Source organism: Lontra canadensis, unplaced genomic scaffold (genome assembly GCF_010015895.1).
Source record: "Lontra canadensis isolate GAN:19392208 unplaced genomic scaffold, GSC_riverotter_1.0 scaffold51, whole genome shotgun sequence".
In the NCBI taxonomy this organism is placed as follows: domain Eukaryota; kingdom Metazoa; phylum Chordata; class Mammalia; order Carnivora; family Mustelidae; genus Lontra; species Lontra canadensis.
The window spans coordinates 8,856,516-8,872,659 of record NW_022631045.1 but is presented as its reverse complement, the minus strand read 5'-3'; the positions used below and the strand labels follow the sequence as shown (position 1 = coordinate 8,872,659).

Genomic DNA, 16,144 nt, shown 5'->3' with positions numbered 1-16,144 from the left:
TAAAGGAGAGGGACTATATCCTTAAAGAGGTGTACTTGTCCAAGATACAGGGTTTGACATTCTAGTTAGATCCTTGGGAGGTGGTGCTAATTGGTGCCAGGATGTTTTTTGGAAGCTTAGAGAAAACAGTGGCCTACATTTAGTGACCTAGAAATGTCAGAGCTATTATGGCAGATGAAAGAAAAAATTTTTAGAAATTCCTAGAACAGGACATACTTGAATGAAAATATTATGAAAGACTAGAAAACTCATTATATTCCCCTGATGGGTTCAGAGAACATTTGAAAACAACAAGGAATGTTCTAGCAAAAGGGTCCTCAGCAGTATAAGATGCTTGGCAGTGGCTTTTTCACAGAGTAACTTTGTAATAGTTTTTCCCCCTGATTAAAGAAAATAAGCGTTCTTCTTGGTTAATCAGTAATAGGGAAAGGCATAAAATTGGGGAGAGAAACACTGAAATTTCATCACCCTGAGGAAATGTCATTAACATTTTGGTGATCATTCTTTCCCGTGTTTCTCTATACATTTATATACACCCTTGTGTAATTTTACATTCGTCAAATATCGGATCTTCTATTGGAACTATAGAGTCCTTTCTTTTAAAAAACAATCTTATTTCCTCCCCCACTTCTCTCACCTACCCAGTCTTTTAACGGCCATCCCTCACCACCCAAATCGATGTTAACTATGTGCTGCTTATTCATTCATCACTTTTCTCCTGCCTTCAACACATGACTTTCCTTTTTCTTTATTATTTATTTTTTTCACTAAAATGGGGTAATATTTTATAGACTTCTTCATATCTTGCTTCTTTCTCTTAGAACATCATGTAAATCTCTGGCAAGTTAACTGTTACAAATCTAACTCATTCTTTATAATGGCTACAAAGCATTTCGGAATGTGCAGACATTACCATTATTCAATAATTCTGTTACTGAGAAGCGTTTATGTGGTTTCTGGGTATTGTTACCATGAATGATCCTGCAGTAACTACCCTTGGACATATTTCCTTAAGCGCTGGTTGAATAACGTACACTGAAACTATACCAGGGATTGACATAAAATTTCCTAGTATCTTTTTTTTCTGTGAGCCAGTCTTTCCCTTTTCAGAAAATCAAGACTCCATAGGCTTATTTCCAGAATTTAAATCTTTTAATCAGGATTTCTAAAATAAAACCACCCCCCAGTCTGCTGTCAAAGTTATTCTCATAAATCACAAGTGATGTCCTTTTCCTAACTCCTAACTGCCTACAAGACAAAGACCAGATTTCTCAATGTGCATTCAAAATCTTCTCTAGAGGAGAACCAATTAATTTCTGTTTAGCTACTATCTCCCACTTGGCAACAACAGACAGTTTGCTATTTCCCCAACAGTGCCTTTTTGTCTCCTGCCACAGGGTCTTTCCATACTCTAATTTACCCAATCATCTCTTCCATAAATCTTTTGCTAATAATGACAAGCATAAGTTGTCATAACCTCTTCTGTATTTCCAGAGCTCTTGTTATATTTTTTAAATAAAAAATTTATTTGGAATATTTTTAGATTTACAGAAAAGTTGCAGGAAATTACAGAGAGTTCCTGAATAGTCTTCACTCAGTTTCCCCTACTGTTAGTGTCTTACATTACCATGTTATATTTGTCAAAACTAAAAATCCAACATTATTAACACTATTACTATTACCTAAACTCCAGACTTTATTGGATTTCATCAGTTTTTCCACTAATGTCCTTTTTCTGTTTCAGGATCTAATCTAGAATACAATGTTGTATCTGGTCATCATGTTGCTGATACTCAATTTATTAAATATATAGATAGACAGAGAGAGTCCAGTTTTTTATTTATTTCTGACAGGGGAGTAAACCTAGTTCTTGTTTCTCCATCTTGACTAAAAGCAAAGTCAAAGATTTTTTTTTTGTTTTTTCCTTTTTGTTTTGTTTTGTTTTGAGAGAGAGAGAGCATGAGCAGGGAAATGAGGAGCAGAGAGAGAGGGAGGGAGAGCGAGAATCTCGAGCAGGCTCCATGCCCAATGCAGAGCCTGATGTGGGATAGATCCCACAACCCTGAGATCATGACCTGAGGTGAAATCAAGAGTCAGACACTCTAACTGAGCCACCTGGTCACCCCAAAGTCTAAGGTTAGTTTTATTTATTTTAATTTTTTAAAAAGACTTCATTTATTTATTTGAGAGAGAGAGAAAACATGAGCAGGGGGAGGGGCAGTGGAAGAGGGAGAAGCAGACTCCCAGCTGAGCAGGGAACCTAATGCGAGGCTCTGTCCCAGGACCCTGAGATCATGATGTAAGCCCAAGGCAGACACTTAACTTACTGAGCCACCCAGGCACCTGTTAAGATTCGTTTTAAATAAAGAACAAAATATTTTCTTTGTGATTAAAATAATATTTGTCCCACATTTCAAGGATAATATTTGTCTAAAAAGAAAAAATTCTTTAAGTTAAAAATGGGCCCCCTCTGGCAAATGCCACCAATATAGCTTAATTTTAATTCAAATAAAATAGTTACTTAGAGGTATACTAGAAATTTGAGAATGCCATCGCTGTTAACAGATTCCACATATATCTGCAATTCCTCACCTTACTGCTTCCATTCTCTATTACCCAAATCTCCCTCACTTGCAAAAGTGGATAGAGAGCTGCATGTATGAAAAAATTAAGAAATTCTTTCCCTTTTGATTAGGTGGTATATAAAAATAAAGTCAATCTACATTGATTCACACCAATCTATTGCCTTGGCTTTCCAAGAATTGCTAAGCATCCTCTATGGCCCTAGCAAGCATTATAAGGTAGAAAGAAATATGATAAAGGGAAAGTGAGAAAACAAATTAAACCAGGTGTCTTAAAACTTAAAAAACTTAAAAAAGAATCTATTGATGTAATTCATCACATTAAGAGATGAAACTAGAAAACTAGAAAATCATAAAAATATATGATTAAGTCTACATCCATTCCTTATAAAAACTCATAGCAGAGTAGAAGGAAACTTCTTCACCCTGATAAAAAGCACCTACAAACCCTGCCACAAGCATTCTAATGGTGAAACATTACAAAAGTTTTTTAAAAATTATGCATCATGCATTTTATTTCCACTTCTTTTCAACACTATACTGCAGGTCCTAGTCAATACAGTCAGGCAAGAAAAAAATTCCACAAGCTTTGAAATGAAAGAACCAAATTTAGTATGAGCAATTGTAATGATTTTTGGCAAAGAAAAACAACAACAACAAATTATCTACATTAAAATGATCAAAACTTCCAAGGGACCTGGATAGAAAATAAATATCTAAAAATTTATTTCGTTTCTATACCTCAACAAGAAAGAACTAAGAGATGGAATACTAAAAACTACCATTTATAAAAGAAAAAAGAGATTTGCTAGAATATAAAAATATGCAATATTTTTATAGATAAAATTATAAAATTTTTTGAAGGTTATTAAAGAATGCCTAAACCAGAACACAAATCTATTGTATTAATGATAAGGATACTCAGAATCAGAATGTCAAATCTCCCAAATTATTGATTTATAATAATATTAATCAAAATCCAAACTTTTTTCATGGAACAATAACAAGCTGATTTTTTTTTAAACTCAAATTCAATTATTAACATATAACATATTATTTGTTTCAGGGGTACAGGTCTGTGATTCATCAATCTTACACAATATTCAGTGCTCACCACAATACATACCTTTCCCAATGTCCATCACCCAGCCACCGTATCCCCTACACCCCTCCCCTCCAGCAAACCTCAGTTTGTCTCCTAAGATTGAGAGACTCTTATGGTTTGTCTTCTCTGGTTTCATCTTGTCTCATTTTTTTCCTCTCTGATTTTAAAAATTTACTTGGAAAAGCAAAATATCAAACCAAGAAAATCTCTAAAAAGAACTAGACAAGGGGGAGGGGAAGCAGGAGTTTATCCTGTAGGTTGTTAAGTTTTAATATGAAGCTACAATCACACAGATGAATGGTTTCAGCCCAAAGATAGACAAGTAAATCCATGGAACATAAAAAGATCCAAGAAATAGGGGCACCTGGGTGGCTCAGCCATTAGGCATCTGCCTTCGGTTCAGGTCATAATCCCAGGGTCCTGAGATCGAGGCCCACATCGGGGTCCCTGCTCAGTGGGGAGCCTGCTTCTCCCTCTTCCACTCCTTCTGCTTGGGTTCCCTTTCTCACTGTGTCTCTATCAAATAAATAAATAAAATATGTTTAAAAAGAAAGAAGAAAAAGATCCAAGAAATAGACCACTCCACATCAGTAAGGGTAATCCTTGATTATCCTATATAACTAATGTGCCCTATATAACTAACTTGCCACAACAGAGGTTTCTTTCTCACTTGTATCACCAATTAATGAACCCATCTGGCTTTCTCTCACCCTCTCCTCCAAGCTGGAAATCTGGGCTGCTTCCCTACTGCAACATCTTGGGGTTCTTTGCTTCTAGTCTCAGGGTAAGAGAGCACATAGCACATAAAGACCCCCACCTGCTCTTAACTGTGCACGTCACTCCCTCCCACATTTCCATTGTTAAGAACTCAGGCACATGGTCTCAACACAACTGCATGGAAGGCTAGGAAATGTGGTTTCTTTGTGTATCCCCAGAAACAAAAAAATGATGTGATGAACTAGCATTGTTTCTGCCAAAGAGTATGAAAACTTATACATGACAGAACTGGCATAGCTGATCCCTGGGGAAAGTATTAATGATTAATAAATGAGTCTAAGAAGGAAAAAAGGAACTCAATTCCCTCTTTACACTACACACAAACAGATAATTTTCAAACGGATTTAAAAACTTAAATAAGAAAGACAAAAGAAAAAACTAGAAGACAACCTACTGAATGGGAGAAGATATTTGCAAAAGACATATCTGATAAAGGTTTACTATCAGAAATATATGAAGAACTTATACAACAGAACACCAAAAAATAGAAACCCAAACAAATCCCCAAATCCAACTAAAAATGGGCAGAAGACATGAACAGACATTTCTCCAAAGAAGACATGCAGATGGCTGACAGACACATTAAAAAATGCTCAACATCACTCATCATCAGGGAAATGCAAATCAAAACCACAATGAGATATCACCTCACACCTATCAGAGTGGTTAAAATAAAAACCAAAAACAGTAAGTGTTGGCAAGGATATGGTAAAAAAGGAACACTCATGTGCTGTTGGTGGGAATGTAAACTGGTACAGCCACTGTGGAAAACAGTATAGAGATTCCTCAAAAAATTAAAAATAAAATTACCATATGCTCCAGTAATTCCACTATGTATTTACCCAAAGAATATGAAAACACCAATTTGAAAAGATGTACACACCCTTATGTTTATTGCAGCATTATTTACAATAGCCAAATTATGAAAGCAGCCCAAGTATCCCTCAATAGATAAACAGATAAAGATACAGTATATACCTATATGCTATATATGGAATATAATGTACAATGAAATATTATTTTTTATAATTTTTATTGTGTTATATTAGTCACCTTACAGTATATCATTAGTTTTTGATATAGTGTTCTGTGATTCATTGTTTGCGTATAACATCCAGTGCTCCATGCAATACGTGCCCTCCTTAATACTCGGTTCACCCATTCCCCCACTCCTCTCTCCTTTAAAACCTTCAGTTTGATTCCTGGAGTCCATAGTGTTTCATGGTTTGTCTCCCCCTCTGATTTCCCCACTTTCAGTTTTCCCTTCCTTCTTCTAACGTCCTCCATGCTCTTTTTATGTTCCACAAATAAGTGAAACCATATGATAGTTGCACTTATTTCACTTAGCATGATATCCTCCAGTTCCATCCATGTTGATGCAAAGGTATTCATCCTTTATGATGGCTGAGTAATATTTCATTGTATATACATCTTTATCCATTCATCTCTTGAAGGGCATCTTGGCTCCTTCCACAGTTTGGCTATTGTGTACATTGATGTTATTGGGGTGCATATGACCTTTCTTTTCACTACATCTGTATCTTTAGGGTAAAAACCCAGTAGTACAATTTTGTTGGGTCATAGGATAATTCTATTTTTAACTTTTTGAGGAACCTCCACACTATTTCCCAAAGTGGCTGTACAAACTTGCATTCCCACCAACAGTGTAAGAGGATTCCCCTTTCTCCATAAAGTTTTTTTTTTAAGAGTTTATTTATTTATTTGACAGAGAGAGAGCACAAGCAGAAGGATTGGCAAGCAGAGGGAGAGGGAGAAGCAGGCTCCCCACAGTGCAGGGGGAGCACAATATTGTCCTCAATCCCAGGACCCCAGGATCCCAGGATCATGACTTGAGCCGAAGGCAGTTGCTCAGCCAACTGAGACACCCAGGCGCCTTCTTCATAACTTCTTGAAAATTTGTTGTTTCTTTTCTTTTTTTTTTTGCCATTCTAACTGGTATAAGGTAGTATCTCATTGTGGTTTTGATTTGATTTCCCTGATGGCTCATGATGTTGAACATTTTTTCATGTGTCTGTTAGCCATTTGTATGTCTTCTTTAGAGAAGTGTCTGTTCATGTCTTCTGCCCATTTTTTTTTTTGACTCGATTATCTGTTTTTTGGGCATTGAGTTTGAGAAGTTCTTGATAGATCTTGGATACCAGCCCTTTACCTGAGTGTCATTTGCAAATATCTTCTCCGTTCTGCAGGTTGTCTCTTTGTTTTGTTGACTATTTCCTATGCTGTGCAGAAGCTTTTTATCTTGATGAAGTTCCAAAAGTTCATTTTCACTTTTGTTTCCCTTGCCTTTGGAAACGTGTCTTGAAAGAAGTTACTATGGCCAATGTCGAAGAGGTTACTGGCTTTGTTCTCCTCCAGGACTTTGATGGATTCCTGTCTCACACTGAGGTCTTTCATCCATTTAGAGTTTATCTTTGGGTATGGTGTAAGCGAATGGCTGAGTTTCATTCCTCTGTACATAGTTGCCAAATTTTCCCAGCACCATTTATTATTATTATTATATTATTATTTTTTTTTCCATTGGATATTCTTCCCTGCCTTGTCCAAGATTAGTTGACCATAGAGTCGAGGGTCCAAACCTGGGCTCTCTATTCTGTTCCACGGATCTATGTGTCTGTTTTTGTGCCAATACCATGCTGTCTTAGTGATCACAGCTTTGTAATAAAGCTTGAAATCAGGCAATGTGATGCCCTCAGCTTTGTTTTTCTTTTTCAATATTCCCTTGGTGATTCAGGGTCTTTACTGGTTCCATACAAATTTTAGGACTGGTTTGTGCCAGCACTTTGAAAAATATCATTGGTATTTTGATTGGGATGGTGGTGAAAGCATAGATTGCTCTGGGCAACACAGACATTTTAACAATGTTTATTCTTCTGATCCATGAGTGTGGAATGTTTTCCCATCTTTTTGTGTCTTCTTCAATTTCTTTCATAAGTTTTCTGTAGTTTCTTGAGTATAGATCCTTCCCCTCTTTAATTAGGTTTATTCCAAGGTATCTTATGGTTTCTAGTATTATAAATGGAATTGTAAATGGAATTTGTAAATGGAATCGATTTCCTAATTTCTCTTTCTACAGTTACATTGTTAGTGTATAGGAAAGTAACTGATTTCTGTGCATTGATTGTGTATCTACCACATTACTGAATTGCTGTATGAGTTCTAATAATTTAGAGTTTGCAGTCTTTTGGGTTTCCCACATAAAGTATCATGTCATCTGTGAAGAGAGAGAGTTTGACTTCTTCTTGGCCCATTTGAATATCTTTTATTTCTTCTGTTGTCTAATTACTGTTGCTAGGACTTCTACTACAACGTTGAACAACAGTGGCAAGAGTGAGCATCCTTGTCATGTTCTTGATCTGGAGAGAAAGACTCTCAGCTTTCCCCCATTGAGAATGATATTTGCTATGGGCTTTTCTTAGATGGTTTTTATGAAATTGAGGAATGTTTCCTCTATCCCTACACTCTGAAGAGTTTTAATCAGGAAAAGATGCTGTAGTTTGTCAAATGCTTTTTCTGCATCAATTGAGAGAACCGTGTGGTTCTTGTCTCTTCTCTCATTTATATAATCTATCACATTGATTGATTTGTGAATGTTGAACCACCCTTGCATCCCAGGAATAAATCCCACTTGGTCGTGCTGGATAATCTTTTAATGTACTGTTGGATCCTCTTAGCTAGGATCTTGTTGAGAATTTTGGCATTCATATTCATCAAGGATATTGTCCTATAATTCTCCTTGATGGGGTCTTTGCCTGGTTCTCAGATCAAGGTAATGCTGGGCTCCTAGAATGAGTTTGGAAGTTTTCCTTTGGTTTCTATTTTTTGAAACAGCTTCAGGAGAATAGGTATTATTTCTTTGAATGTTTGGTAGAATTCCCCAGGGAATCCTCAGGCCCTGGACTCTTGGTTTTTGGGAGGTTTTTGATCACCGCTTCAGTCTTGTTACTGGTTATTGGTCTATTCAGGTTGTCAATTTCTTCCTGTTTCAGTCTTGGTAGTTTATATGTTTCCAGGAAGGCACCGATTTCTTCCACTTTGCTTAATTTATTGGCATACAGTTGTTGATAATAATTTCTAATAATTGTTTCTATTTCCTTGGTGTTAGTCATGATCTCTCCTCTTTTATTCAAGATTTTATTAATTTGGGTCCTTTTTCTTTTCTTTTGGGTAAGTCTGGCCAGTGGTTTATCAATCTTATTTATTCTATCAAAAATCAGCTTCTAGTTTCTTTGATCTGCTCTACTGTATATCTGATTTCTAGTTCATTGATCTCTACTCTAATCATAATTATTTCTCTTCTTATATGTGGCTGATGCTTTATTTGTTGTTCTTTCTCCAGTTCTTTAAGGTATAAAGCTAATTTGTGTATTTTGGATTTTTCTATTTTTTTGAGTGAGGCTTGGATGGCTGAGTATTTCCCCCTTAGGACTGCCTTTGCAGTTTCCCATAGGTTTTGGACCAATGTGTTTTTGTTCTCATTGGTTTCCATGAATTAAGTTCTTCTTTGTTTGTTTTTTTCTTTTAAAGATTTTATTTACTTATTTGAGAGAGTGAGAGAGAACATGAGAGGGGAGAATGTCAGAAGGAGAAGCAGACTCCCCTGGAGCTGGGAGCCCAGTGCGGAACTCGATCCCAGGACTCTGGGATCATGACCAGAGCCAAAGGCAGTTGCTTAGCCAACTGAGCCACCCGGGTGCCCTTAAGTTCTTCTTTGATTTCCTGGTTGACCCAAACATTCTTAAGCAGGATGGTCTTTAGCTTCCCAGTGTTTGAATTCCTTCCAATTTTTTCTTGTGATTGAGTTCTAGTTTCAAAGCATTATGGTCTGAGAATATACAAGGAAAAATCTCAATCTGTTGGTATCAATAGTGACCAGATTTGTGACCCAGCATGTGGTCTATTCTGGAGAATGTTCCATGTGCACTCAAGAAGAATGAATTCTGTTGTTTTATATCTGTGAGGTCCATCGGATCCAGTGTGTCATTCAAAGCTCTTTTTCTTTGTTGATTTTCTGCGTAGATGATCTGTCAATTGCTGAGAGTGGAGTGTTGAGGTCTTGTACTATTAACATATTATTATCAATATGTCTCTTTATTTTGGTTAACAGTTGGCTTATGTAGTTGGCTGCTCCCATGTTGGGGGCATAGATATTTACAATTGTGAGATCCTCTTGTTGGATAGACTCTTTAAGCATGATATAGTGTCCTTCTGCATCTCTAACTATAGTCTTTAGCTTAAAATCTAATTTGTTTGATATAAGAATTATTACCCCAGCTTTCTTTTGAGGTCCATTGGCATGAAAAATGGTTCTCCATCCCTTCAATTTCAGTCTGGATGTATATTTAGGTTCAAAATGTGTCTGTTATAGACAGCATATGGATGGGTCATGTCTTTTTATCCAATCTGCAACCTTGTGCCTTTTCATGGGAGCCTTTAGGCCTTTCACGTTGAGAGTGATTATTGAAAGATACGATTTTATTGTCATCATGTTGCCTGTGAAGTCTTTGTTTCTATAGATTGTCTCTGTAAGTTTCTGCTCTATATCACTCTTGGGGTCTTTCTCCTTTTATAGAACCCCCTTAATATTTCTTGCAGGGCCGGCTTGATGGTCACATATTCTTTCAGCTCCTGCTGGTCTTGGAAGCTCCTTATCTCTCCATCTGTTTTGAATGACAGCCTTGCTGAATAAAGTATCCTTGGCAACATAGTCTCTTCATTTAGTGCCCTGAATATGTCTTGCCTGCCCTTTCTGGCTTGCCAGGTCTCAGTGGGCAGGTCTGACATTAATCTGACGTTCCTCCCTCTGTACATAAGAAATCTCTTCCCCCTTGCCACTTTCAAGATTGTTTCCTTAGATCTAAGATTAACAAATTTTACTGTTATATGTCATGGCATCAGTCTGTTCTCATTGATCTTAGGAGGGGTCCTCTCTGCCTCTTAGACATGAAGGCTTGTTTCCTTCCCCAGATTAAGGAAGTTCTTAGCTATGATTTGCTCAAATATATTTCTAGACCTCTCTCTCTCTTCACCCCCTCAGGGATCCCCAAAATTCTGATATTGGAACATTTCAGTAAGTCATTAAGATTCCTTGGGTTTTAATTTATTTTTTCCCATGCTGCCTCAATTTCCTTCTTTTCTATCATCTTATCCTCTATCTCACTAATTAATTCTTCTGCCTCATTTACTCTGAGAGTATGCAGCTTAGACTGCATTTCATTCATAACATTTTTAAGTTTGGCCTGATTGGATCTCATTTCTGCCCTTAGAGATTCTATACTGTCATTAATGTTTTTCTCAATAATGTTTTCTTCTCTGGTTCTTTCCCCTTTTGGGGGTTCCACTCTTAGTCATTCTGTTGAGGGGTGGTTGAGGGAATGTACAGAGTCCAAATTATTGACCACAACCCAAGCAAGATGCACCTCTTTTACAGGGACCTTAGGACTGTTGGCCTCTTGTTATTCCAGCCTATCCTGTGGGGGAGGGGCCTGCTACACTGTTTGGGCAGAGTTGCCCTGGCCCCTGTGTGAGAGTGGGGGGGAGGGTTCAGTGAAATCTGGTTTTCTGGGGCTTTTGTTTTCTGGCAGCTTTCCCTGGCAGCTTTGGACATCTCTTCTGAGACCCAGAGCAGAAGTGACTATATCCAAACCTCTGTCTCAGAACAGAGAGATTGCAGTCTGTTCTTCACTGAGTCTCCAGGCCACACTGTCTCTGTTTCTGTCTGTGCTGCTAAAAACTGCAGAATCCTGGGTTGTGTGCCCCACAGCAGCACTCCCAGCCCTTGCTCATCTCTGCCTTTTGTACTTTTAAAACTGCAAGCTGCCCTGGTTTGCATGCATGCCCCTGCAGCTCCACATTTCAGTCAGGGGGCTGCCCTTAAGTCCTTTCCCCACCATGACTCACCTCCGAGTCTGTGCCCATTCCCCAGTGCAGGAGGTTTTTGCACTCCAGGGCAAGATTCCAGAGACTCCCTCCCCTGTCCATTTATCTTCTGATATCTGCCCACAGAATCACAGCTCGCTGCTTCATACCTTGAGATCAACTGCAGAAGATATTGTTTGAAGAGATCCAGATATATCTTCTTACATCTCAGGCTGATTTCATGGGTGTTCAGAATGGTCTGGAAGATATCCAGCTCAATTCAGGGGACCAGTTGAAATAAGGTCCCCTACTCCTCCTCCATCTTTTCTCCCTTCCAGGATGTGTCTACAATGGAATATTATTTAGAATATTATAAAATAAGAATATAATCTTGCCATTTGCAACAACATGGGTGGATCTATAGAGTATAATGCTAAGTGAAACAAGTCAATCAGAAAGACAAATACCATAGATTTCACTCACATGTAGAACTTACAAAAACAAATGAACAAAGGAAGACAAGAGAGAGAACAAGAAAAAACAAGAAACAGACTCTTAACTATAGAGAATAAACCGATGGTTATCAGAGGAGAGTTGGGATAGGGAATGGGTGAAAGAGATGAAGTGAATTGAGAGTAAATTTATCATGGTGAGCACTGAGTAATGTATAGAATTTTTGAATCACTATATTATACACTGAAACTAATACACTATATGTTAACTATATTAGAATTCAAATTAAAAAAAGAAGAAAGGCAAAAGAAATGTAAGAAATTATCTTTAAGACCTAGGGATTGGGAAAAAGTTCATAACACACTGTAAAAAAACAAACCTGGAAGGAAATGATGGATAAAAATACATCATAAAGAAAGAAAAAAGAAAAACAAACTGGTACAAGATATTTTCAGTACATTTAACTGACAACCAGTCAGTATTTCAATTACAAAAAGAAATTCTACTAGTCAATTGTCACAAAAATAATTGAATGAAATAACTATACTATATTAGTAAGTCAGAAAATTAAAACAAAAAGTGCAAGAAGATTCCATTTCAATTCAACCATTCAACTAGAAAAATTAAAGTCATCAAGTGTTAGCAAGGAGGAAAAGTTATAGGAAATCATTTCCCCTATTGGTGAAAATACAAACCGGTACAAAAAGTTTGAGAAGTAATTTGGTACTGTTTTATGAAATTACAATGTATCTAGCCCCCAAGAAATAGCAATTCAACTTATAGACAAATTCCAGCACATGTGGACCATGGCTACATTCTTCAATACAGATAAACTTGAAAATACAATGTTACATGAGAAAAATAAGATACAGAAGGATACATATAGTACACCATTTTTACAGAGTTAAATCAAGCAAATCTAAGGGTATCTTAAGACTCTACCTATTCAAGAATCCCTGCACGTATTTAAGAATCCATACTATTGAGGAGAAGTAAGGGAATCAGCAAAGTGAAAATTTAAGGTAGTTACCCTTATGGATGTGGCAGGGAAATAGAGTAGGAACAAGGCCACATAGAGCTTCAAGGACACCCAAAAACATTGGATTTCTTAAGTGGCATAATGAGTTCCCAGGCACTCATTTTATTATGTAATCAGTGAATGTTCATGTAAATATTCCCTTATGCGTTAAATATTTGATTTTTTAATATTTTTAAAAAAGATTTTATTTATTTATTTGACAGAGAGAGAGAGACAGAGAGAGAAAGACAGTGAGAGAGGGAACACAAGCAGGAGAAGTAGGAGAGGGAGAACCAGGCTTCCTGCCACAGGGAGCCCAATGTGAGGCTTGATCCCAGGAGATCAGGAAGCCACAGGGAGCCCAATGTGGGGCTCGATCCAAGGAGATCATGACCCAGGCCGAAGGCAGACACTTAATGACTGAGCCACCCGGGTGCCCTTAAATATTTAATTTTTAAAATTAAAACACACCCAGGCTTGTACACACACACAAGAAAGAAGTAAGTATTCCCATTCAAGAGAGTTATTGATTTGGCAGCTGCTCAGGAACAGAAAGGATGGGCAAGTATTTGTTCTCCTTTTAACACTTTGTCTGTAGCAAGATCCTCTTTTACCATTTAAAATTTGTTTCCTTCGCAATTACCTCAAAGCCCCTCCCAGTATAATTTATCTCATTTTCACTTTTTTTATTTAACATCAAAATTCTGTCTTATTTTTTCCCAGTGGCCAGGTTTTATCTGCTCTTCCTAAAACTTCCAGGCAAGTTCAGATTCTACAGAATCTTACTACAACATATGAGGTAATTTCTCCCTCATTTATCTTTACAGGTGACCCTTGAATAACACTGGTTTGAACTGCAGGGATCCACTTACACACAGATTTTTTTTTTTTAGAAATACAGTATAGTACTGTAAATGTGTTTCCCATATGATTTTCTTAATAACATTTTCTTTTCCCTAGTTTAGTTTATTATAAGAATACAGTATATAATACATACAACACATGAAATACATGTTCATCAGCTATTTATGTTATCAGTAAGGCTCCAATTAACAGTGGGCTATTTGTAGTTAAGTTTTGGGGAAGTCAAAGGTTATATGCAGATTTTCAACTGCATGGGAGTCGACACCCTAACCCCCACAGTCTTCAAAGATTAACTGTATATTAGCTTCACTAGATGTAAATTTCGTGTACCGTGTTCTCTTCTATGTTGTCTGATTCACATAGTTGGTATAAACCCCTCTTTCTTTTTTTCTTTTTTGGGATAGAGACAGAGCAAGCAGGGCAGAGGGGCAGAGGAAAAGACGGAGAGAGACAGAATTTTAAGCAGGATCCACACCCAGCATGGAGAGTGACACAAGGCTCAATCTCACGACCCTGAGATTGTGACCTGACCTGAAGTCAAGAGTTGGACCTTCAACCAACTGAGCCACCCAGCCACCTTTCAACCCCTCTTCTGAAAGCCTTCTTCCCCTTTATATCATCCATGATTTTGTTGGTCACTAAAATCAGAACTTCATCTTTGCTATTGGCTTTTCAACCAATTTCATAACAGTATTTTGGGAATAAAAGTCTGTACTTACAAAGATGTTGTGATTACAGAAGTCCACTAGAACTTTGCTTATAAAACAATGGTTTGTAAAAGGAATAAGTATCAAAACCACAAGGGAACCCTTATTAAAATCTTCATCCCTGGGTCCCAAACCCCAGAATGCTTAAGGTGGAGAAAGCTAAGACCATGGTAGAAAACTGATGGCTCCCTATTTGCCAGCGAAGTTTCTCCAAGAAGCAGACACCAAGACCAGATTAAAGATGCCAGGGAAGGACTAGGGGGGATGCTCGTGATGGAAGAAGAGGAGGAAGCCGGAGATAGCAATGGGCAATTTCAGACCATGACACAGCTCTGACTCTTGTGCAGAAATGGAGACTCTTTAGACTGAGGGCAGTTCTGATGAAGCTTTGGCTAGACCAGCGGGGCGTCCTCAAGCTAAGGTCACCTGGAGGAGGAAAACCAGATCTTGCAGAAATGGTCTGCAAGAATCCACCCTTGGTGCAACATCAGTGGCTGGCTGCAGCCTGGGAGCAGCCCAGCCCCTGTCTCCAGTGGATCAAGATGGGCAGGGGCTGTGAAAGGAATTCAGCTATCCTCCTCTCCACAGAACTGAGGGGCGTGTTCAAGGTCACCACATGATGGCCAGAGGAAAGCCGCAGAGATTTAGAATTTTAGTTCTTGTTCTGCCCTTTCCTACATGTATGATTTTTTTAAAGATTTTATTTATTTATTTGAGAAAGAGAGAGAGACAGAGTGAGAGAGAGCATGAGAGGGGAGGTCAGAGGGAGAAGCAGACTCCCCATGGAGCTGGGAACTCGATGCGGGACTCATCCCAGGACTCTGGGATCATGACCTGAGCCAAAGGCAGTTGCTCAACCAACTGAGCACCCTACATGTATGATTTTAGACAAGTAAGCTATATGAGCATTAATTTCTTCACTCTTTCCAATGAAATGATAACAATGAAAATACTAACAATTGCTGAGCCCATAGCAAAGTGTAATTATAACAGTCAAAGGAAATGAGTATAAAAGGGCTCAGGAAAAGCACAGTAAAATAGAAAAACAATGTAAATATTATTGGAAGGCATTGCCCAAAGTCCATAATCAGATGAAAGATAAGGAATACTGACAGGTTAATAATATCAGGGACATGGACTTTTTATTAAAGAAGATCAACACATGATTACTATGATTAACCTTCTCTCTAGACAGAATTTCATTTCTCCTTTACACGTCTGACATACACAGCCAGCTATATAGTTGGGTCATAAATATGTTCATTCACTCATTTATTCAATATTCAAGTATCTATTGAGAGCCCTATATGTCCCAGGCTCTCTTTAGCAACTGGGGTTGCAGAGAAGAAGTCAAACAAGCCCCCAACAAGATAAATGTTTCCACTGCCTCATGTGCGAATGGTGACGGGTGACCAGTGGCCAAGAAATGTCTTTTTCATTTCTCCTATCAACACACTCTTATGGCTTTAGCTATGGATCAGAACTGTGAATGACCTTTTTGTTTTCCCTTTTCCCCCTTTGAAAATTCAGATTGTTCTCTGGCAGCCAGTAACAGCTGATTTAATTAAGAAGCAGAAAGAAGTCCATTTTTTTGTGAATGCGTCTGACGTAAACCATGTGAAAGCCCATTTACATGACAGCACAATCCAGTTCAGGTAGGCGGCATTCAATATTTACTGAGTAGCCTTTATAAGCACCTATGATGCATTTTATTAGCAGACGGTATGATATCTTCCAAGAAAAATAAACACTTATATTGAAC

The 16,144-nt window shown here is 37.8% G+C and overlaps 1 protein-coding gene across 2 annotated transcripts in view; it reads left to right on the top strand.

Moving 5' to 3' along the window:
• The window catches only part of CPB2 (carboxypeptidase B2), a 59,049-nt gene that overhangs the window by 10,860 nt on the left and 32,045 nt on the right, over positions 1–16,144 (top strand). Inside the window, exons 2-3 of one of the 2 annotated variants that reach the window (XM_032874007.1) lie at positions 13,535–13,610; positions 15,913–16,037. The exons of the other annotated variant lie outside the window; for it this stretch is intronic. Of the exons in view, the coding sequence (XP_032729898.1) occupies positions 13,535–13,610; positions 15,913–16,037 (201 nt within the window). The remainder of the gene's footprint in view (positions 1–13,534; positions 13,611–15,912; positions 16,038–16,144) is intronic. 2 annotated transcript variants of the gene reach the window in all.